This window comes from Balaenoptera ricei, chromosome 15 (assembly GCF_028023285.1).
Source record: "Balaenoptera ricei isolate mBalRic1 chromosome 15, mBalRic1.hap2, whole genome shotgun sequence".
NCBI classification, from domain to species: domain Eukaryota; kingdom Metazoa; phylum Chordata; class Mammalia; order Artiodactyla; family Balaenopteridae; genus Balaenoptera; species Balaenoptera ricei.
In genome coordinates, this window is record NC_082653.1 from 38,655,641 (window position 1) to 38,680,085 (window position 24,445).

Below are 24,445 nucleotides of genomic sequence, written 5' to 3' on the forward strand. Positions count from 1 at the left end.
GCAAGCAGCCCTCGGCAGCCAGGAAGCATGCAGTCCTGTGCGGACAGCCTGTAAGGAGTCCCACGACAGGAGCATAAATAAAATGCTGTGGCGGCAGAGAAGAGCTCAGTCTCGCCTGCATCTGGTCGGAGAGTGCTCTGGGGGGAAGAGCTCGCTGGTTGCTAAGATTTTTGCCTCAGCCAACTCCACTGAGCTTTCTCCATTTCCTGTGGTTTACACCGTGATTTTTAGCCATGAGACTGGTATTTTCCGTCATTGGTTGCCAAGACTAAACCCTGCCCACAGAGGTCAGCCCAGCAGGACACGTGCTCTCCTGTTGTCTACTCCAAAACGACGGTGGACTTGCCTGCTGTGCTTGCAGGACCCACTGTGAACCAGTGCAGGATGGTACCAGGTGCCAGACTGAGGGTGGCTCTTTCAGAACCTTTACAGGAGGGCAGACATGACGTGGGCCAATGGAGGCCAGGCAAATGGTTGCAAATCAGGACCCTAAGAGATGGGATCTTAGAGCATAAGGCACCTTGAAGGAGACCTAGTTGTGTCATTTTACAAAGAGGGAAACTGACACCCAGACAGGGGAGTTGGGACACCCCTCCTAAACTGGGGTGTCACCAGAAGAGATTGCGGCCTTGGACTCCCTGTGCTAGGCCATTCTCCTATTTGTCAGCAGAAGGCTTTCTCCGGGCCCTCTCTGTGTGCTGTGCTCTCGACTTCAGGCTGTGTCTCATTCTGTGACTAAGAATATAGAGTGTTCCTCCTACCTGTCCTGACGAGTATTGCCAGGTTGGCAGGCACCACACCAAACAAAACCCAGCCATGATCACTAGGGATCTTTGATGAGAGAGAGGGAGAGCTCTTAAGCTTCTCAGTGTCTCCAGAATGATGAGTGATAATAGTTTGTGCCTCTCCGGGGCACAGTAAATGTAATAATGCACTGAGAGGGCTTGATGCAGGGCCTGGCACACAGTAAGTGCTCAGCAAATCTTAACTGTTGTGATTGCCAACTTATTTCCCCTTTGGAAGTTTTTGCAATTAGATGAAGGGTGTCCTGTATTCCGATAGTACAACTGTTTATTCTCCTGTCCCCTGACCTAACTGTCTGCGTGTTTATGGCATATGCCGTCCTAAAGGTATGCTGGTTTCTTTTCTCGAATGTAAACTCCAAGCTTGGATTTCTTGGGATTTTAATGAAGAACAGGGGTGAAATGGGGTGGGGGGCGGTGAAATGGGGTGGGGTGGGGGGGTGAAATTGACCAAATATTTACATTGACTTTTCTTCAGCCCTGGATGGGGCTGTTCATGTCAGGAGACCTCTTTTCCTGCCCTGCCACCCGACCCCACCTTTGGCGTGACGTGTCACCCTTCTCCTCCTTCCTTCTCCCCACAGCCCTCTTGCCCCACTCTCTCTGCAGTGGGGCTTTCACCTCCACGCTGCACTCTTGCTCCAGCAGGGTACCTACCCCAGTGGCAGCTTTAGGATCTGAGCCCTCGGGGCCTCGCTTCAGCCCAGGGAAGGAAGCTGCGGGACCCCGTTCAGAATCCTTGGTTCCATCACCAGGCACCGATGGGGTGGGCCCGCGCAGCTGCCATCACTCACCTTAGAGGGGACAGGAGGCCAGTTCCCAAGTAGAGTGGAGGGGGTTCCAGGCCAGGCAGCCTTAAACGTGCCTCCACGTGGGGTCAGGAAATGAGTCCCGAGGGGCCTTGCACAGGGGGGATATTTCTTCCAAGTAGTGCACACAAGTCGGCTTTGAGGGGTAAAAGATTAGGATTTGATTCCTGGGTCTGTCCTTCGCTGCCTGCGTAATCTTGGACTTGGCCTTTACCGTCTCTGACTCCGCTGCCTTACCTATAAAATGTGAGTAATAGTCGTGCTCCTTCACAGCTTAGTGGCGAGGATTAACTTGAATTCTGTGAATTAAAGTCAGTATTTTAAACTGTGCTCTTTCTTGCAAAATCATGGGACTTTTAAATTTTGTGCTACAACCTATATGGGGTTCGTTTGGATATGAAAGTATTTAATATTTTGCTAGAGCCTTTGAGTAAAGTTGTTGCTCCAGGAGGATAATTGCCATGTTTTTTCATGAAGATATTCAGGAGAAACGTCTTTCTAGATTGAGTATCAGGATTGATTGAGTTATCCTCAGCACCGATTTGTTCTCATCTTACGGCCTCTGGCCTCTTGTTTTTCACATTGGTAACTAGCAAACTGAGAGCAGACTCTTGCAGAGACTTAGGACATGGTGGGGCTTTTGTACAGACCTGTGAGACCTAGCACTGGCTTCCTTTTATCTTTTTACCCTTGTTTTTCTTACTTATTCCCTCATTTTAAATCTTTGCCGTGTTAATCCAGGCTGCCTTAAATCTTTAATAATAGGTGGGTGTACAAGGCCAGTGACAGTGCGACAGACGCATATGGAGGAGCTGCCTGTGGGCAGCCCCGGGGCACGGGGGAAGCTGCCCGTGGGCCCTGGGGTCACCCTTGCCCCTCCCCCTCCATACCCAACCGCATGCTCTTGACTCTGTCTTCTGAGTATCCCTCGAATCTGCTCCTTCCTCCCCACCTCAGGATCACCTTCTGCTGCCTCTTGTTTGGGCTCTTGTGGTGGCTTTAAACCTGGATGCCTGGCTCGGGTCATTTCCACCCTCCAGCCTGCAGTCTCCGTGGCCCCTCAGCCCATCCGGGGCTCCTCTGTGCTCTGAGCCCTCCTGCCCTGTTTCCGTGTCGTCAGACTCCACCATCCTCAGGGCATATACCGAGCTCCTTCCTCGGGCCTCTCTCTCGACCACTTGCCACCCTGTTCCTCAGAACTCAGCTGCCGCATCACAGCCCCCTCCCTGGCCTCCCTCAGGGAGAGCTGACACTCAGATCCCTTGGGTGTGCACTGTGGTCACACTGCCTGCAGTTCTCTGATACTCGCCCCCGCACCGGCTCTGGCCCAGGGCTCCTGTGAAACTCAGTGGGGAATGAATAAATGAATGAACGAACGAATGAGAGAATGTGGAGAACCTTCCACATAACTCAAGAGTTTTGAACCTGCATCTGAGAGAGCTACACGTATGAGAAATGTTAGCGGTTTCACCTTTATTTTACACTTAATGTACAATTAGAGGACAAGATCTCCCACCCCTGAAGACTTGGTAACAGTTAAGTTTCGGCTTTGGAATTCTTAGGAAAGAAATAGGAAAAATCACCAACATGCTTGGTTGGCAGTGAGTTTGGGGTGAGGTAATCCTAGGATCCTTGAATTCCCTTTTTCCAAAATATGGAAAATGAGTGGTTGTCACTGGTGATGACATAGTTGTCGCCGCTCCAGAATAAGGAGGGAGAAAGTTGTTATATGACACATCAGTGTCCTGGGCTCAGTCAGAGTGACCTTGTCCCCAGAGTGGGCTCGGAGCCCCCAGTTTGCAGATAAGGCTGTGATTGCCCCTCCCCTTCCTTCCTCCCTCCCTCCCTTCCTTCCTTCTATCCTTCCTTCCTCCCTCCCTCCCTCCCTCCCTTCCTTCCTCCCTCCCTCCCTCCTTCCCTCCCTCCCTCCCTCCCTCCCTTCGTCCCTCCCTTCCTTCCACTAAATATTAAGCATCTACTGTGAGCTGGCACTGTGCTGATCCCTGGGATGCAGAGGGACTGAGGTGTGGATCCTGTCTCCACTGAGGAGCTGACAGTCTGGCAGGGGAGGCCCCTACATGGACCAGCCACTGAATGCAGAAATAAGCACGGGAAGCATTGCTGATCCGGAGGAGGGAGTGGCGAACTGTTCAGAAAAGCTCCGTGGGGATGGCCGCACTCCTGCGAGGGTTTGAGGATGCGTGAGAGCCCACTGAACACGGGAGCATCGAGTGCTCTGGCAGCAAAGGGCAAAGAGCATGTGCCCAGGAGCAGCGGGAGACAGTGGGGAGCGGGCCTCATCAGAGACTTGGAGCCTCGGCATCCCGTCTGCGGCAGGCGTGGCTCCGGTGGAGGCTGGGGAGTTCATCCAGGACTCCGAGAAGTGGCCCTGATGTTCCAAGTGGGGGATGACGTGAGCTGGGGAGCCAGAGAGGCGGGGTGTGTTTAGCTCTTGAAGAAGCCAAATCTACCAGGCGTGGTGACTGAGGGTGAGGGAAGGGAGGAGTTAGGGGTGACTCCCAGGTTTTTGGCCGAAACCTCTGGGTGGAGGGGGAGGAAGCCGGACCGGCCCCCAGCCGGTTGGTTCCCAGCCCAGGCGTGGGATGCAGAGCTTCCTCTCGTAGCTGCTGGGCTGTGAGGGAGGTAACGTGGCCTGTGTAGCGTGAGCAGCTCTGGCCTGAGAGCCCAGTGCTGCTGACTGTGCTGCTCTGCCTGGAAGAGCAGAGAAGAAACGGCCCCTAATTAAGGGGCAGGAGGGGCCGGGGCTGTGCTGCCAGCAGCAGTCAGGGGTGGTGTTCTTTTTCGTTTTCTTTTTTTTTTTTTTCACTTCTGTTTACTCATGGGAGAAAAGAAGCAAAGCTTTGAGAGCAGGGAACTTCAGAAAGGCAAAATATCTCTGATTACTGTGGGAGCTGGAGAGAGCTCCTGCTGGAAAACTCAGAAGGCTGGCTGCAGAGGGAGAGCCCCGCTGGGGAGCGGGGAGTCTGGCAGGAAGCCCGGGAAGGTTTGAGCACCAGAGTGAGATTCAATGATTTATTTAAAAAAAAAAAAAAAAAAAAAAAAAGACATTCTAATCAGTCTTCTTATAATCAAACAGACTAGCTTCTTTGTGATCAGAGCTAAAATGACGAAAAAATACCAAATTGGACCTTACTATTCAATTTTTTAGAAGGATACTATTCCATAGTATCAGTTCAGGTTGTTCAAACGTCACTATTTTTTTTTAATTTATAAAATCATCTTTGCTCATGACAAAGGGGTAGCAGAGAACTTGGTTTGACTGAACAGTCAGGGTTGAACACCCACAGGAAACCCGGTAGAATGTGCATGAGGCATGTCTCACCTCTTTGGAGGGGCTCTTTTTCTGGGATCCCTGGAGCCTCAACAGGCCCGTGAGAGAATTCAGAGGGTCAGTGAACTTGGATGGGAAAAAAGTTGCATCTTTACTTTGACCAAGTTCTAATAAATTTTGTTTTTATTATGAATGAAGTATTTATAACACAGTAGTATTAGCAATGTTTGTTACCATTAGAAATCACAGCTCTTTTCATATTGCATTATAATTGTGGCAGATATCTGAAAATGTCATTTATCCTTATCACTACTTTGGATTTATAGTAGTTTTTAGATCCACCACTGTGTGACAAGATCCAATGCCTTACTGAAGTACATCCATTACTATATTACAAATTTTTTTTTAATGTGGGTAACTGTACTTCAGTATAATTGGCTTTCTTTTTACTCCTATGCATTGTGTCTCCATGCATTTAAAAACATTATGCACAGGTTTCATCAGCTTCACAACTGAACAAAGAGGTCCATGGCACATGAAAGGTTAATAATCCCTGGCTAAGATCCTGTAGTTGTGACATGAGACCTCCACCTGGTGGCAGCATACTCCTTAAAGGTTAAATCGATAATCAACATGGAAGAAACTTTTAAAATAACAGTGTATTTGAATATGGTTTTCAAACATTCTTGACCACAACCCACAGTGAGAAATAGGCTTTATATCATAATTCAGTACACTCATACCTAAGTTTCACAAAACAAGACTTAACTTTACCATGTGACACATTGATTTTTTTTTTTATCCCATTTCTCTTTCCTTAAAATAAAATGCTGGTTGCAGCTCACTAAACTGTAGTTCTGTGGGTGACATTGCAGTGTTTGACATTGTAGGAGACCATTTTTCATTATACTTTATGATTTATTACCCAGGGAAGTTCACTTTGTTCTCCCCCAAAATACCCACACATTTTCAAGGACATAATACTTACATTTTAAATATCTGTCAACAAATATGAGTATATTTTTACACAGTATTTAAAAAATCGTTTATTATTGATATGTAACGTATATACAGGGAAACGAACTGATCTTAATTGTTTAACAAGACATAGAACGTTCCCCAGTCAATTTCTCCCTAAGCAATCACTGTGCTGATTTCTTTGACCATAGATTTAATTTTGCTTTTCTAGAACTTTATATAAACGGAATCATGCAGTATGTATTTTAGCCTGGCTTTGCTCAGTGCAATGTTATTGGTCTTAGTCCATGTTGAGCGGATCAGTAGTTTGGTGAGGAGGGTTCCACTGCATGAATATACCACAATTTGTTTGTTCTCCTGGTGAGAGACTTTCGGGTTGTCTTCCATTTCGATTCTTGCAAATAAAACATCCACACACATTTGTGTACATTTCTTTGTGTGCACATATGTTTCATCTCTCGCAGGTAAATACCTGAGGTGGAACTGCTGGCTCAGCTGGTAAAATAAATATGTGTTTAACTATAGGAAACTGACAAACATTTGCCAGGGTGGTTGAACTATTTTCCATTGCCACTAGCAGTGTGTGAGTTTGGGTCACTCCCCATCCTTACCAACATTTGGTGTGTGTCAGTCTTTTTCACTGCAGTCGTTGTGGTAGGTGTGTAGTTGTATCTCTTGGCAGTGTTAATTTGTATTTGCTTGATAAGCCATGATGTTGTACACTTTTTTTCACGTGCCTATTCACCAGTTGTTTATCTTAATTGTGAAGTGTCTGTTCAAGCTTGTGTTGTTTTGTTTTTTAACGTCAATTTGTAGAAGTATTTTTTACATATTTTGGACACCAGTCCTTTATGTCAGACATGTGCATTTATGAATATTTTCTCCCAGTCTATGGCATCCATATCCATTTTATTAACGGTGTCTTTTGATGAGCAGAAGTTTTAAATTTTGATCAAGTCCAGCGTGCTGATTTTTCTCTTTTAAAATTAGTGCTTTCTGGATCCTGTCTAAGAAATCTTTTTCTACCCCAAGTTTGGGAAGATAGATTTGGTTTTTTACGTTTAGGTGTATGATTCATCTCAAATCAATTTCTGTGTACAGTGTGAGGTAGGTGTCGAGTTCCATTTTCTTTCCATATTATATCTGGTATTCTCACGCCGTTTGTTGAGAATATTTTTTTTTCACCACTGAATTATAGCACAGAATTTAAAAAAAAAAATTGTTTAGCCAAAGAGGTACAAAAATGACTTTCCCTGCTGGCCATAAACCAACCCACGGTGCTTTTCTACGTTAGTTCATCCACAGTTATCTTGATATTCTCAGATTACTTTACTCATACGGTATGAGGGTTTATGAAGCTACACGTTTTTACAGGGTCTGTAGCCATGCCGCAGAGCTGCTAGCTACATGTGGCTGTTTAAATTAGACTGAAATTAAATAAAATAAAGAGTTCAGCTTCTCAGTCGCAATAGCCACATTTCAAGTGCCCAGTAACCACATAAGGCTATTGGCTTCCCTACTGAACAGTGCAGATAGAGAAGATTTCCATTTTTTCCAAAGTGCTAGACAGCACTAGCCTATCAAATAAGAAAGGAGACAGGCTTTGTACAGTTTTGGAGCATATTTTGATGAAACTCATTTAGTTTTCGTAACTGGCATTCAGCATCTACCTTCTGCCCTTTGGTTCTTTTTCATTTGTCCGTGCTTCTAGTTCTAGTCCAAGATGTACGGTCCCAGCCAGTCCTTTTGTCTGTCTAAAGATGCAGTAACTTCTGTCTGTTCTCGCCTCTCTGGAAGAAAGAATTCCCCTGGCCGTCCACGGACTCATTCTTTTCTGGAGCCTACCTCGTACTGACCTATTTAACTTTTCTCAGTGTTTAATAGCCTTCCAACTGCTGCCAGATTTCTGGGCATCCCGCTTGAAGGTGCGGCCCAGAGATAGATATTTTGTCTTTCCTATCCTGATTAAAATTAAATTTCTCCCTAGCATTTCTAGCATAAATTATAAACTTGCAAAGAGCATCGGGTTATGAGGGTTATGAGTTTTACCCTGCCCCGTATTAACGTTTCTGTCCAGTAGTGAACTTTGTTGCCGTTTCATCATGAGCAACCACATAGGAATTTGTGAGATTTTCTCTCATTGTTTGCTGGGCGTGAGCTAACTCTGCCATTAATGTCTTTCAGTGTGGGAATTTTGCTGTCCTGGTGGATCTTCATATATCTCCGCAAGGTTCAAACAAAGATACCAGCTGGTTTTCTGAACAGAAGAAAGAGGTACCAGAAAACTTTTCACTATTTTTTAAAATTGAAGTATAGTTGATTTACGGTGTTTCAGTTGTACAGCAAAGTGATTCAGTTATACATACACACACACACACACCCACACGTATTTTTCAGATTCTTTTCCGTTATAGGTTATTACATGATATTTTTTTTAATAAATTCTTTCAGGATTTGTTTATTTCATTAGTAGTGGAATTAATTCATTCTTTTTTTTTTTTTTTTGGCTGCATTGGGTCTTTGTTGCTGTGTGCAGGCTTTCTCTAGTTGCGGCAAGCGGGGGCTACTCTTAGTTGCAGTGCACGGGCTTCTCATTGCAGTGGCTTCTCTTGTTGCAGAGCACAGGCTCTAGGAGCATGGGCTTCAGTAGTTGTGGCACTCGGGCTTCAGTAGTTGCAGCACACGGGCTCAGTAGTTGAGGCACACGGGCTCTAGAGCGCAGGCTCAGTAGTTGTGGCGCACAGGCTTAGTTGCTCCGCGGCATGTGGGATCTTCTTGGACCAGGGATCGAACCCGTGTCCCCTGCTTGGCAGGCGGAGTCTTAACCACTGCACCACCAGGGAAGTCCTATTACATGATACTGAATATAGTTCCCTGTGCTATCCCTAAAACGTTTCACTATTTTAAATTCAAGGAGCTGCTCTTAAAAGGAATATTAGCTCTTTTTCCAGCTTTCATTTTCATTAGTGGACAATAAATCTTGAGTGCTATTTAATCCTTGAAAAACAGTTGTGTTCCCCACAACAGACATACACCTGCTTTTTTGTTGTTGCTGTTCCTTCGGAAACTGACACATCTGTCTATTCCCTTTGCTATTCTAGTATTTAAAGCAGAAATTTCCTACCTCTCTGGGGGAAAGGGTTCTTTGTATAAAAAAAGAAGAAGTTAAAGTGACTTTTCCAGGTAAGCAGGGATTGTAATCCTGACTGGCCGTAAAGGATGGACTGAGCACCTGGAGCAGGTGTGGGGTTGACACAAAGCTGGTCTTTCTCACCTGTCTGAAATCCTCTTCTGCACCGTGTGATCCTTTGGCAAAGTGTAGAGATGGTTGATCATGGCCCTCCTCTCGCCGTGGCCAGTCACTAAGCTGATGCTCAGTCAGTAAAGGAAGTGGTCATGTGACAGGGTGGCGATGTTGGACCTCCTGGGACCCCAGCCTCCTCCTCTGCAGATGAAGGGGTTCTCCCAGACCCTGGCTGAGCCACTCCTGGCTCTCAGTTTCCGAGGTCCCACCCAAGTGCCGCTGTGGCAGAGGGTGAGAAGGTGCCTCTAGCTCTCATCATGTGCTTGGCTCTCTTCTCCAGATCCCTGCTTACGGGAGAGCGGGACAGTGAGCCCATGGCTTTCACATAACTTTCCAAATGTTAGAGCATTTGGTGTCTGCCATGACATTCGTTGGTCACAATAGCTTTTTAGAGCTAGAAATAAAAATATATTGTATTAAAAGGTAGTATATGGAGAAGAAACTAGTGATAGTGGTACTTTTTTATACCACTTTTTTACACCTTTACTGTGATAACTGTTTTCAGTCAGCTTTTGGAGATAACTAGAAAAGAAATCTCCCAAAAGAAAATTTATAAGTGATACATTTTCAGTCAGGAGATAATAATATTATCAGGACTTTGTTGTCCTAATTTTGCAAAGGATACCCCATGGCCTGAAGCTGGAGCAAGAAGGCACAAGATTCTGTATGATGGGATTTTCGTTCAGGTAAATAGCCGTGAATCGTACTCTTCAGGGCTTAACGTTTGATAGGCCAGCATCTCCTTCTACAGCTCACCTCCATGTCATTCCAAGCTTTGGCTTCTCAACACATGTCCCTATGATTCAAAACAGTTAATTCATTTCCCCAAAGTGACTAATATGCACCCCAGGGGACCCCACCCAAAACGTTTGACTTATATTAACAGCATCCTAGAATCCACCATTCCATTTTCCTCTATCCTCTCCCAGCTCTGCCACCACGGCCTTAGACCTTTTTTGTTGATATTTAGTCAATTTTGCCAAGATTCAGTTGATTTGGAAGGCTTTACAATAAATCTGTGGGTATGTGACTCACTTCCTAGCCAAAGCGTAAGGCTAGAATTTTCCAGGGTGCCACGAGCAACTGTGCTGCTCCACCTTGTACCTATGTCCGGGCAGCAGGGCGTGACTTAGCAAGATGCTCAGAGCACGATTAGACCTGCAGAGCTCCGATGCAGTGCCAGCAAGCTGAGTGTTCCTCTCAAAGCAAAGTAGATAGTTTGTGGCTTTTACTTGAAGTTGTTCCTTCAAAGTGTGTTCACTGACATTAAAATTGCTCTGGGATAATTTGTGTGTGTGTGTGTATAAGAAAGGAGAAAAGCTAGTTGAGGATTTGACTTTAGCCTGTGTTCAGTGTCCCAATGCTTTCATCTTTTTTTAATCATTAGATTATCTCAAGACTGGGATTTCATGAGCAATCAGTTTGATTGCATTTTAATAGTCGCTTTGCATAGTGAAAGTCTTAAGAATATCCAGTTCCTTTTCAGGAAAAGGAACTAATTACATGTATTAAACATGTGTTTATTTTGAGTCCAACATGAGTAGTCTTTGTACCCAAACAGTTGAACTCAAACAGTTCCGTTTGTAAACCTGGGGAAGCACACATGGACCCGTTAGCCTGGAGATGTTGGGCGCATCTCTCTCTTGCTGCTTGATTGGAACTTGGTCTTCTTGCCACCCCTCCAATTTAGCTGGGAATTTGTCTTTTCTCGCCTTGCTCTGGTTCTGAAGAGAACACTTCGCCAAGTGCAGTGTGGTCAGTTACTAGGGTATCTCGACCACAGTGCACACTATCTACCTTCCATTTGTCAAACCTGACTCATGGAAGGAAAGCCCCGTAACTATAGGGAGAGAGTTTGTGTGTATGGGCCTTGGCTTTATTTTTGTCATACTATTTTTAGTTCTGGCCTTATAGGGCATTTATGGCCAAATTTTAACAATCCTTGTTTCCATGTATGTCTTTCACATATTTTCTAGCTCAGTCATCGTTGAACCCTGCATGTGAAGCAAAATTCTTTAATTGTTAAAACAACAGTATGAGACAAGGCTGCCTTTCTGTTGCGTGAACAATGCCAAAACCCTAACTGTAAATGAATACGACTGTATTCCACAAGGCACTGCATCTTTGGGCTGCAAAACGAGAGCAGGAGAGAGGAGACCAGTGTTTGTATTTTATCAAGAAACTCATGTTTGTCAATTAAGTCAAGGGTTTTCTGTACTGTTTGAGGAGTACACGTATTTGCAACAAAAGAAAAGTTTGGCTCTCGTTGCCCTTTGAAGCAGCTTACAGCTCTGTCCTCATTTTAATTTATGAAGATTCTAAGAGATCAACCTGAGATGGCATTGCCAGAAACCAGTGAAACAGGTTTGAGGTGACCTGAAAACTCTTGAGCCTTCTGCAGAGTCCTTGGAAACTGAACCAGAATTACCCATCCTTACGCATCAGTTCTTAATCTCAGTTAAGAAATTTAGATTTGTGGGCAATTTTTTCCTTTCCCTACATCAGGTAACATTTTTCTGGTAGTGTAGCTGGAATGGGCAGTGTCATCCCACTGTGTGGTTGGACTTCTAAAGTTTTGTTTTTCTTTTTATCAATAACACCGACGTAAAACGGTAGCTCCAGAAATTTGCTAGTCGTATGGGATGCTGACATTGAATTAAAACCCTGTGTTTCTGTTGCCTAATAAATATCAGTCTACTTTTGAACAATATAAGAAGTTAAATTATTTTTACCATGAATAGGTGAACATAGTACAGTTTTCACAAAAGCATATACGGTATCATCAACAAGTATGAGAAGAAAATCAGACTCCTGATTTCCAGTTCTCTATTCAACCCACCACTCAGTGCTATTCCTTTTCAGTAGATTTGTAAATCCCAGAAACTAATGAATTATGGTGGTTAGGTATTAAAAGTTTTTTGAACAAAGTTTGAAAAGTGGGAAATTTTTGTATGAAAATCACTGTTTCTAGTTCCTCTTAAACAAATTGGAAGATCTGGTATCACTGTGCCTTGTGTCCCCATAAGAAAGCACGGGGGGCTGCCCCCTGTTGACTGGTTTGGGGTCAGGGTTCCCTCTGACTGTGCCTTGGCTCCCAGCTTCTCCCGGTCCACAGTCCCCACCCAGTGGGCCTGGCTCTGGGGCTCCCATCTCCAGCCAGAGTTGGCTCTGTTTGACTTCTCTCTTCTGTTTGTCACAATCCCACGGGTTGCTATTTACACGAAAACAGTCTTTACCTCTCTGATTTTGTCACCTCATCGCCCTGATTTTTACATTGAAGTGTTTTTATCTTCCTTTTAGAAATGTGAAACTGAGGCAGAGAGAAATGAAATGTATTTCTTATATCACAGAGTAAGCCAACATCATGGTTTCAAGCAAAGCTTAGTGGCAAATTTAAATCTGCAGCATTATCCATGAGCACATATAAGATTCCTTTATTCATTCATAGCTAATTTAAAAAGCAAACAAAATGAAATGTTTGATTTTGGCTTTTAAATATGCATGATATTGACTTTTTTTGCATTGCATTAAATTAGAAAGTTATATCTAATTTTCTGATTTACTTTAGGAAGTCTGTTTACTGTTAAAAGAAACCATTGATTCAAGAGTGAAGGAGTACTTAGGAGTTCGTAAACAGCACAGGCCGTCAAATACAGAATTCACAAGATCCAGTCCCTTGTCCTTAAAAGGTAGGAATGGAGTACTTTGATTTTGGATAAAATTTCTGCTTTGTAGAGATGGCAGTTATGTTTGACTCTGACTGTCACGTTAGTACAGTGATACATTTTTAAAAAATATGTTCTAATGAAGATGCTTTGATTGGGTAAAGAAGATTAACCAGAAAGCCCTGAAGGACTTTTAATGGTAGGCAAAATACATAAAAATAGAAAATAAAACATTCCTAAGGAAGCTATAAATTCTTTAAAGGATTTTTTTTTTTTTGACAAGTAGTCTTACAACTGGGTTTACGTTAACACTGACTTGATTTGGGGCTTTATGCTTTTCTAAATGCTTTCATTTATGTCACCCTATTTCAGAAGTTCTCACCTGGGGGTGCTTTTCCCCAGGGGACATTTGGAAATGTCTGCGACAGTCTGGGTTGTCATAGCCATGGCGGGGAGCTACTGGCATCTGGTGGGTAGAGGCCAGGGACGCCACTAAATATCCTGCAGTGCCCAGGGCAGCTCCCCGCAGCAAGACAGTATCCCCCAAAATGTCAAGGGCCCTGAGGTTGAAATATCCACCCTGTTATCCTAATAACACTTGGAGAATGGTCATATCCTCGAGTTATGGGTGAAGAAGCTGAGGTTGCGAGATTAAGGGGGTTGCCCAAATAAAAGGTTATCTTCTCGAGGACAAAGATTATGTCGTGTATCTGGCATCTTCCCTTCTCCTCTCCCTGCCCCCAGCACTTAGCTCAGTGCCTGATGCACAGATTCATATTTAGCATATTCAGGGATACGTTGAATATGGAGGAGGACTTGGGAGACAAGTAGCAGAACCTGACCCCCCAGCCCAGTGTTCTCTCCACTCTGTCATTGTGGTGTTCTTAATTTTTTTATTTTAAGTTAGCATTTCACGGCACTCTTTGTAGTACACATACAGTCAACCCATGTTAATCCTCAGAGGACCGCACTGTAGTGCTGTGAACTAGATTATGCTAATGCAACACCTCTTTAGGGAAAGAATGGTGTCACGTCCTCCCCTTTGAAGGCATACTTAATCTGCACTGTTTACTTGGGCACGACTGATAAGTGGGCAGATAGGTTAAGTTTATTCAAACCGAAAGCCTCAGACAAATAGAATTTTCAGTCCAAACAATATTGTATTAGGTGACGCTTGCTGGCATTTTGCTAAGTAATAAGTAAGTCTTCTTGAGAAAAGCCGTAGGAGCTTGCATCCTTTGTACTCCAGCAGACCTAGCTAGTGTCACTTTCTAACTGGTACGGAAGGAAAAGGAGCAGAGAAAGTTCCAAGACCTCTGTCTCCAGTGTGGTAGTGGCTTAGTCAGTCCTGATCCTCAACTGGCCCCTCCCCTGGCCTCCACTCCGACTGAGGGAAGAGCTAAATACTCACTTTCCCAGCCTCTCTCACAGGCAGGGAACACAGGTGTTCTGGCCCCAAGATGAAACCCAAAGCCTTTCTTGGGCTCACGTGGGCAAGAAGTTTGTTTTTAAACAGAAAAGTGATCTTACTGTACATACAATTTTGTAATCTATTTTTTTCCCACCTAACAATATAAAAGTCCTTTGAAACACATACATCACCATTTTTAAAATTTAAGTGGTGTCACATTGTGGTTTGGGTTTGCATTTCTTTAATGATTAGTGATGTTGACCATCTTTTCACGTGCTTATTAACTATTTGTGTATCTTTGGAGAAATGTCTGTTTATGTCCTTGGCCCATTTTTTAATTAGGTTGTTTGCTTATTTGTTTGAGTTGTAGGAATTCTTTATGTATTCTGGATATTAATCTTTTATCAGATATGATTTGCAGATATTTTCTCCCTCCTGAGAGAAATGGAGAAAACAAAGCCTTTGACAATGTCCTTTGACACAAACATTTTTAATTTTGATGTAGCCAGTTGATGTCATATCCAACAAATCATTGCTGGATTCAGTGTCACGAAGCTTTTCCCTATTTTTTTCTTCTAAGAGTTTTATAGACTTAGCTCTTACATTTAGGTCTTTGATTCATTTTGAGTTAATCTTTTATATGGTTTAAGTTAAGGGTCCAACTTTGTTTTTTCACATGTGGATATCCAGTTTTCCCAGTGCCATTTGTTGAAAAGCCTGTCCTTTGCCCCATTGAGTGGCCTTGGCACCGTTATTAAAAATCATTTGACCATAAATATGAGAGTTTATTTCTGGGCTCTCTCTTCTATTCCATTGGTCTATATGTCTGTCTTTATGCCAATACCACACTGTATTGATTACCATAGCTTTGTAGTAGGTTTTGAAATTAGGAAGTGTGACTCTTCCAACTTTGTTCTTGTTTTTCAAGATTGTTTTGGCCATTCGGGGTCCACATCAGTGTTTTTAATGACTGCATAGAATTCCATTGTGTCCATAGTTTGATTTATCAGTGGGACATTTAGGTCACATCTAATATTTTCACTGTTGTAAACAGTGGTACGGTGGACATCTTGATGATCTAGATATTTGCACCCTTCAATTTCTTTATAATATTTCTCTCTAATGTTCATACATTGTAAGAGCTCCTTAAGGATATTCAAGCTCTGTGTGTTATGTATGTTGCAAGAGATTTTTCTCAGTTTGTCATTTGCCTCTGACTTGGTTTATTTAACATACAACCACAAACGAGAAGCCTTTTTTGCCCCTGGAGCCTCCGATGCCCGCTAGTGGGGGCGAATGCCGGGCTTCTCTGTCAGAGATAAGCAGCGCGGTTGATTGCCCGAGAAAGCAGGAGGGTGCTGATGCAACAGTGTGCTGCTCACGCCTCTCCCTCTTCGAAAGCCAACTCGGTGTGAAAGCAGCACCTTCCTTCTTTCTGCTTCTGAGAACAGTTAACCTTTGACTGAGCATGTCTTTCGGTGTCCCCACCTGAGCTAGTCCTCTTCTCTGCTGCCACCAAGCAGTCCGTGGTCCCGCCTCAGCTGGACACTCAAACACCTGCAGCAGCACGCTCGCTGGCGCCCTTGCGCTCACTCTGGCCGATGCCCCACCTGCTGTCAACACTTGAGTTAGTGTAATCCCTTCACGTCACAGGTCTGATCTTCGTGCAGAAAGCCCTTCAGGATTTCCCCAGGGCTCCCGTGTGAAGGCCAAGATCTCTGGGGTGGCTGCCTCTCCAGCCTCCTCTTGTGCCCCTTGTTCCTTCTTCCGTGCTTCAGCCACAGCAGCCTCAGTTCCTCTCTTTCAAAGGCCCATTCTTCCACTCATCCTGGGGCCTCTGCCCGTGTTGGAGCGCTGGTCCTCCCCTGCCCCTCTGCCACCTTCAGCTCTCCGCTCACAGTCCACACCCCAGGGAAGCGCATCCTGTCCACAGGTCCCCTGCTTCCAGGCCCAGGAGCATCCTGCACTTTGGTTCACACCATTTGATTGTTGACCTCTCCGCAAATGTGCCGGTCGCCTGAAGACAGGTTCTGCCTCTTTTATGATCCGTGGTATCCCCGGCATGGAGCATATTTTCCGGTTTGCAGTAGGTTCTTAATAAATGTTTGTACAAGTGATTAATTACACACATGGATACATCTTTCCTCTTCCTAGTAAGGTCAAGGCCTGCTGTAACTTACCTCGCCTTCCTTGTCCCTTCCTGCTACTCACTTTTCTATTTCCTGAAAACCTGCCTTCTTTATACCTCTGTGCTTTTACGTTTTCAGGTTTCTCTTTTGTCTGGAAAACTCCTAGTATTCAGCTTTTAAGACCTAACTCAAATATTACTTCTACAAAGTCTTCCTCAATTTCCTGTCTTCCTTGCTCATAGCACTTTTATAACATTGGTCACATTGTATTATAATTGTTTTATAATCAGTTTACCTGCCTTTCTCCCATTCTTTGTTGGTAAAGATTGAGGGGTTGCCACCCCAGAGCCTCTATTTTTTTTTTTTTTTTTCCTCCAAATGACCGCGCTGCTTAATTCAACAGCAGAAACCGGTAACTCTGCTTCACCTCCTACTAAACTGTTAATTTCCTAAGGGTCAGAGCGCTGTTTGCCCATCTCTACCCCAGGGCTGCCTTCCATATAGGGCCGAGGTGCATCATCTTCTAGGCCGTGCACACCCGCAGGGATGAAGCAGACATACATAGTGATGCCGCCCATCCCAGACTGTTTATTATCAGCATCACTAAAAATGGAAACTGCCTCTTCTCGGCTGCTCCCGTAGTCTTACTTTAAATGCCTTTTTCTTCAAAAGGAATTTCAGAGCCACGAACTGTAATGAAGGCATTGCCTATTTCCTCCTCACTGTTTAGTTCTGTGTCTCATGTTCCCAGAAGATAGAGTTGCTCTTACTGTCTTGGTGACTAGGGTGAATGTGTGTGGTTTTCGCTTTTGTGTAAATTGGGTATCTTCCTTATTTGCGTGAGTTTCTTACCTTTCCCGTTTCCAGATCTGAGTAACGATAACGTGCTTCATCATGGGATAGACACTTAACACCTGATGCTGGGTGAGCTGAAGTCACCAGGCTGGTAACTTTGCTGATTACTTTAATAAAATTAATATATTTCATCCTCTGAGTTATCTTTATTAAAAAAAATAACATAAATGACTTTTAAGCCATTTCCTTAATCATGTAATATTGAGGAATACAAAGAGTAGTGGCAAAAACTCAGTCAGCGAACAGCATAGCACAGACATTTGCCAGTAGCCTCAGCCTTCTTAAGTCACCTGGCATTGTTATTTCAGTGGATTTAGTAAAAATTAATGTTGTAAGAAAGTTTCTATTTTAAAGACTTAGCTTCAGATTCTGTCAACTCTACCTCTTTAATATTTTTCCCCTTAGCCTTGCCAATATTTTTTTTTTAATTTTTATTTATTTATTTATGGCTGTGTTGGGTCTTCGTTTCCGTGCAAGGGCTTTCTCTAGTTGTGGCAAGTGGGGGCCACTCTTCATCGCGGTGCGCGGGCCTCTCATTATCCCGGCCTCTCTTGTTGCGGAGCACAGGCTCCAGACGCGCAGGCTCAGTAATTGTGGCTCACGGGCCCAGCTGCTCCACGGCATGTGGGATCCTCCCAGACCAGGGCTCGATCCCATGTCCCCTGCATTGGCAGGCAGATTCTCAACCACTGCGCCACCAGGGAAGCCAGCCTTGCCAATGTTGAGTGTTACTGGTATTTTTAATTTTTGCCAGTCAGGCCAAAAATCAAAAAAAGAGATGTCATGCCCTTTGATTTTTATCTTTCTGTTTTTATGTGTTTATTGACTGAACTGCATATTTACAACTATTGCTTACCTTTGTATTGGGTTGTTGCCTTTTTGGTCTTAAATTTTTGTTTTTCCCTGTGTCACTTGCTTGGTCAAGGCCCTTCTTATTAATCAGCTTTTGAATCACTGCCACAGCCTCCTGATTTCCCTTCCAATTCATCCACGCCTCTGCTGCCAGAGTGGCCTTTTGAAAACAAAAATGTGATCGTCTCCAGCTTAAAACCTTTTGTGGTCAGGAACCTTAGTTACCTAATATCCTTTGTTTAATTTCGTTTCTGTTTGAGACTAGCTGGAATTGGTCTGGCTCTTCAGCAGAGAAGAAGTTGATTAAAGATATTAGGTAGTTCAACAGAATCTACCTGTAGGAGGGCCAGGCAGCCCGATTCTGAGTCTACACAGACAGCACAGCCTCAGCCTCAAGATGGGGGGGACGGCTTTGGTTCATCAGCCCTTTCAGCTGCCGTCTGCAAAGCCCAGCACTGAGCCTGCAGGAGCCTGACGGCCTGGCCTGTGGCCATGGCGCCGTGCTCCTCCCATGGAGAGGATCCCATGGCTGTATCCTAGTTGCAGGTGAGCCAGAGAGTGCAAAATGTTTGGCTTTTACCTTGGGAAAGTGGGACTTAAAAAATGTGGGAAGTTACCAAAACGCAGGGAGGATGGGCAGAAGTTTTGGGTGGGTGGATATGAGTTACAAATATCCACTGAAATTTTCCTGTTGGCTTCCTTCTTCCATAAACTTCCAAACAATAACAACAAGCTTTTACCTGACAATACAACTCTCCCAACTACAGACAAAATATGCTCAGCACCTCCTCCATGAGAGAGAACCCCAAGTCTCACATCCTAGCTCCAAGCCCGAGAGTTCTGAGTGATGTTTACTCCTCCTTTGGTTTATTCACAGCCCATATTGTTTTACTTATTGACTAAATGACAGAGCTAACTATTGCCAACATACCTTGCATACAAAAACCAAAAAACTTAGTTAATATATGAATATATATGTGGTACAGCTAGGAAGACAATTTAGGAAGATGCTATCATTCTAACTTCTGTAGTCGGTTACATGAAATAAATAGTTGGTGTTTGTATATTCCCTCCGCTAATATTTATTTCATATTCCCTTTGTCTTTAGCCAGTAACTCAGCTGATCAGGTTTCTTGACCTGGCGAGGTGACCGAAACTTTCCTTCCTAAGGGATTTGAGCCCTCAGTGGTCCTGCCTTTCTGAGGTTGCCATAGTTTGCGTTAAGTTTTAGCACTGGATGTGCTCTGCTAGGTCGAACGTGTTATATTCCTTCTGTGTTACCCGTATACCTTGTTACTCTTCTTGTACCATCGTGAGCCAACATTTCAACCGCCCTTTGGTCTGTTTGTCTAGTGGCATGAAGAGCCTGAAACAGTTACACGGCGCTTTGAACTTTCAGCCTGACTCATGTTATCCTCTCTGTTCTAGTCTTTTCTCGAGTACTAAAGAAGCAGAGTCATGGGGATGGAAGGCAAACTTTTTGCTGAGGTGGTCACTTCCCACTTCCACTCCCTGGTTCCAGGAACCACATATTCTGGCCAAGGGAATGCGTTGTTCTGCTGGTCAGAGCACATAATACATCTTTTAGGGCTTCACCCCAGCTCCACAAGCTCTCCTGCCTTGCAGTTTGTATCATAACTGAATTTTCAGTAGACCTTTTCACCATCGTATAAGGCCAGCTGCATTTGAGCCTGGCTTGATTGCTTGGTGGGACCACTGAATTTTATGAACCCACTGCCTTATTTTGCAAAATGAGTTTCTTGGTCAGAATCACTGCACTGGTGACGGTGAATGAGGCCTTCAGGAAGTGCACGGGTGATGTGGCTGGCAAAAACATGGCAGACATAGAGGGTACATCCAAATCCTGAATAAGGGTCTATTCCAGTGAAGGTAAGCTGTTGCCGCCTCTGTGATGAAAGAGGTCTAATATAATCCACCCTCCATGGCTAGCCCATCTCCCTGCGGTATGAGAGTTGGTGGGGAGGCTCAGATTAACTGGGCATTTGGCAGGGCTCAGCCTTGATGCAGTTAAGTCTGTGTTGTTGAGCCCAAGCATAACGTTCATCCTTGCCCCCGTGGCCACATCACTCCTGGGTCCTTGAGCAGGTACTTGGGCAGCTGGGGAAGGAGGCTGGCCAGCACGCATGGGGGCAGGTCATCTGGTCCAGCTTATTGTAAGAACCTCTTAATGGGGCCTTTCAGAGAACATTCACATCAGATGCAAATATTCTCACACTCTGTATAACTTTTCCCCAAATGTCCTTGTCCAGGTCCTTCTGTCATTTGCCGAGTAAATCTATTTCAGTCATATACTCAACAGCTGAGAAGACAACTACAGATTTTCACAGACCTGCTGGGCCCTTTGTCAGATGAATTGAAGCCAGGTTTCTATTTATCCCCCTCTGGTGGGTCACAGTGGCAACCAGAAACCCCAAGACTTAGCACAGTCTCAGAGCTAGTATCCAGTCATCCTCAAAAGTTCTGGGTATTTCCCTTTTCTCACTGTGCAGGTACCCTAGTAAACAATTGCAGATCCCAAGGGGAAAATTTATAGAATGTACTTGTAATATTTTTGAGGGGACCTTACTTGGGTGCCTGGCTCTCTGTTCAAAGAGCTTGGGTCAGAGAACCGACTCAGTTCTGGGTCTGATGAGAAGCTGCGGCTGCCCTTCAAGGTCGCCCGCCCAAGTCAGACCCCTATTTACCAGACCTAGATTCTTTTCTATTATACAGAGTACTAGCTTGCTAGGGCTGTCATAACAAAATAACACAGACTGCTAAACAGCAGAAATTTATTTTCTCACACTTCTGGGGGTTGGAAGTTCGAGATCAAGGTGTCAGCAGGGTTGGTTCTTCTGAGGTCTCTCTCCTCGGCTCGCGGATGGCCTTTTCCTCCGTGTCTTCACACGGTTTTCCCGCTACACGTCTGTGTCCTAAATTCCTCCTCGTATAAAGTCCACCTCTTATACAGTCATATTGGATTAGGGCCCACCCTAATGACCTCATTTTAATTATCTCTTTAAAGATGCTATTTCCAAATATAGTCACATTTTGAGTACCTCTAGGGTGAGGACTTCAACATAAGAATTTTGGAGAGACATGATTCAGCCCATAACATACAGTTTAAGTAGGGCCCAAGTATGTTCTCCATTTTATATGGAGTCATGGACGTATCAGTTAACCAATAAGCCAAAGATGTCTGTCGGTCAAGCCACTGACAGCGTTCCTACCAAGGCTACCACTGGCTCATGGCCCTCTAGTGGACCAAGTGACTCACCCAGCCACAGGCTTTAGTGGACGGCAAATTTCTGGCCACCCCATCACCAGGTGACCCATCCACTCTTCAGCTGTGGTGGTCTACAGATGCCATGTCTGTCCTGGTCATTAGTCCTCCCAGCAACTAGCTCTCAGTCCCCGAAGGGTGTCCCTCAACCCCAGGGTCCACTCAGAAAGAGCTGTGGTAGCAGTGTCCTCCCCATGTTGGGCCCCCACCTGTGCGGAGGGTTCTAGGGAATGCAGGGCATCACTTGGCACAGGCTGACAGTCTCACACGGGATCCTCTGCTCTCTTGCCATCCTGTAGCTGTGTGTGCTTAGCCGGGGTACAGCTCTATGTACCTTGTAGCTGCATTCCAGCAGAGGGACCCAAGTTCCCCCATGATCAACCTTTTTATTAAGCAAGTATGAAAACGACCTTGTGGGGATGGCGGGGAGGGGGGCGGGACATTTTAGTCCCAGTTTCAGGCATTGAGCAGTCAGGCTGTTCGGGAGAACACTGGGCAAGCCAACCGCCCGGTACCCGGAGACTTGGGCGGCCCTCCATCCAGACCTGTGGGAAGCTGGGTTCCGGAGGAGCCCCTCTCCTCTAGGGACAGGGGAGTCATTGGTCCCAGATGGCTTTGGCCAGGGGGGATAAATGATAAACCCTCATTTATCAGCTTGGCACCGTAGCCTAACTGACAGGCCCCCAGAACATCATGTTTTCCCGCCTCTGGGCCTTTGCACATGCTGCTTCCTCTCCCCACAACTCTCTCTTCCCCTTGTTCGCCGCTGGGCCAGCTCCGCATCACCCTGCAGGCCTGTGCGCCCGCATCATTTCCCTTAAGGAACCTTCTCTGACTTGGTGCGTCTTCGCTCTCAGGGAGCTGCTCCTCCCTTTTCCAGCGGCCTGGACAGTGGCACAGTCATCGTTTCCTCCTCCTGGAGGGCAAGGGTCCTGTCCTGGGCAGCACCCAGTGCAGAGCCTGTCACTCAGGAGGAGCCCACGCGTTGGAAGAAGTAAAGGAACGAACTGTAGTTGTGCTCACCGGTCACATTTCATTTGCCGAGGCTTTGTGCGCTGCTTCCATCGTAGCATCTCTTGCCCCTGCAACGAAAGGCAGAGGTAAAAGTGGTCTGCGAGTTACAAGTTATTAGATAGTCTTCCTCATTTGGTTTTGAGAAAGTCAAAACCACATCCTACCCCAGTGTAAGGTGAGCTGCAGTATTTTCTGCCTCTTCTGCAGATGCCTGCCCTCCAGCCCCGCCCATCACAAGTGCCCTCCAACGTTACCACTCCTACTAGTTACTGTTACCAAGATTCAGCCTGATGGGTGCCAGCACTGTGCTGGGTCTTCCGCGTGCCCACGGTGGATCCTTGGGGCAGCTCTTTCTAGCAGCATCCTTAACCCTGGTTTTAAGGATGAGAACCAAGCTCAGAGTTCAGGCAACTTGCCCGAGGTCACATAACTAGGAAGTGTCAGAGGCATCATGAAAACATGGCTGTCAAGATGCCTGGCTTCTCTTCACTGCTTCGGCATCCCTATTAAGGGGGGAGAGAGAGAGAGGGAGGGAGAGAGTGTGTGTTCTTTTTTAATAAAATTTTCCTCTAATCATGAAAACAAAGCTGTGTTTAACCATGTGGAAGCCAGGAATGGCATTCTGCTCAAGCTACCATGTGGGTGTCTTTGTTTTAGATTGTGTACCCCCTCCTCTCTGCTCACAAGATAGAAGAGGAGAAGTAGACCCCAAAACAGAGCTCATCTTCCAGCTCCAAGCACTTCCCACAATACACTATCTAAATATTAGAGCTTTACGACATCTTTGTGTTTGTAGAGCAGTAATCTTTCGTTTTTTTTTTTTTTCCACTACCTATTATTGCATTCTGTGTAACCTTTTTCTTGCAGTTAACATGTAAGAAACCCAGTCCTTTGGAAAATGCCGTAAAATAGATTAAATTTTCCTGGGCACTGTGGTTTCTGTCTGCCTTGGCTTTCTATTTGGCTTTTCTTCTAAGCTGAATGCTCCTATAAAATCTTAGCTTAAATCTCCAGCCAGCGTGCAGCTCGTTCTCTTGTGGCATCTGAGGCATCTTCTGTGAATGTTCGGGGCCAGATGAACAGACCTCCTATCTGTCCATCGACACCCACTCAGCATCCTGGTGGGGGGGCACTTTACCACCATGTTAGGAAATCAGCGGGTGTGCACACAACAGGAGGAGCACAAGAAAAAGACGAGAATTGCCAAAACAAGCAAGTTCTTCCTATTCTTCCCTCTGTCTGAGAAACGTTCCTCTCCTTTCCCCATCGCCCGATGTGCCGTACCTGCCAAAGAAAGCTTTCTCTCTGCTCTCCAGACACAGGCCCGATTGTGAGCCCTGCTCCCCAGGGGCCCCAGGAGCGCACATTCGCATATTGTGCTGTTTGTTTTGCTTTGTATTTATTTTCCCAGCCCATTGAAAAAAGGGCCTTTTCCTATTTAAAAGAAATTTTGGAAGTGAAACCCTTTTCCGTTTGAGCCCAGCCCTTCCTCCATGTAAACCATCGGGCGTTTGCAGAGAGAACAGTGAAAGCTTGCTCCGAAACGCCGCCCTGACGCAGTCACGTGACCATCCTTTCCTTAGACATTAGGGACAATGAAAGTTACCGTCTTTCCAACAGCTGTCAGCCCTGATGAAACATAGGCCTTTGGCAGAGAGTCCCAGCTTCGGAGTCACCTTGGCCGTGTGTCAGCACCCGCCCCTGCCCTGCCCGGCCGTTGAGGTGGAGCCGTGGGCGGCCGCCGACGCTGCCATGGAAGGGCTTCTCGGCCTGAAACGGGAGGAGCTGGGAGCTCCTGCGCTTTGATACACAGTAAAAAGAACAGCACATTTAAAACAATCTTCCATGCTGCTAAATATTCTTAATATGGAGACATTGTTTTTTTTCTATTCACAGCGCTTTACAAAGAGAAATGGATTTCCCTAGATGTGTCCTAGGGCACCATGGAAACATGTGTTTTCTCTTTACACATGTGTTTAAATAGCTTTGGTTATTATTTACATTTCTTCCCATAATGTACTCCATCAAAACATTTGCTCGGCTTTCATCC

General features: G+C 45.2%; 1 protein-coding gene across 1 annotated transcript in view; it reads left to right on the forward strand.

The window, feature by feature from the left end:
- Window positions 1–24,445, forward strand: part of SLX4IP (SLX4 interacting protein) — a 185,469-nt gene that overhangs the window by 109,470 nt on the left and 51,554 nt on the right. The window contains 2 exon segments of the mRNA XM_059897822.1: window positions 8,067–8,156; window positions 12,755–12,875. Coding sequence (XP_059753805.1) covers window positions 8,067–8,156; window positions 12,755–12,875 — 211 coding nt within the window.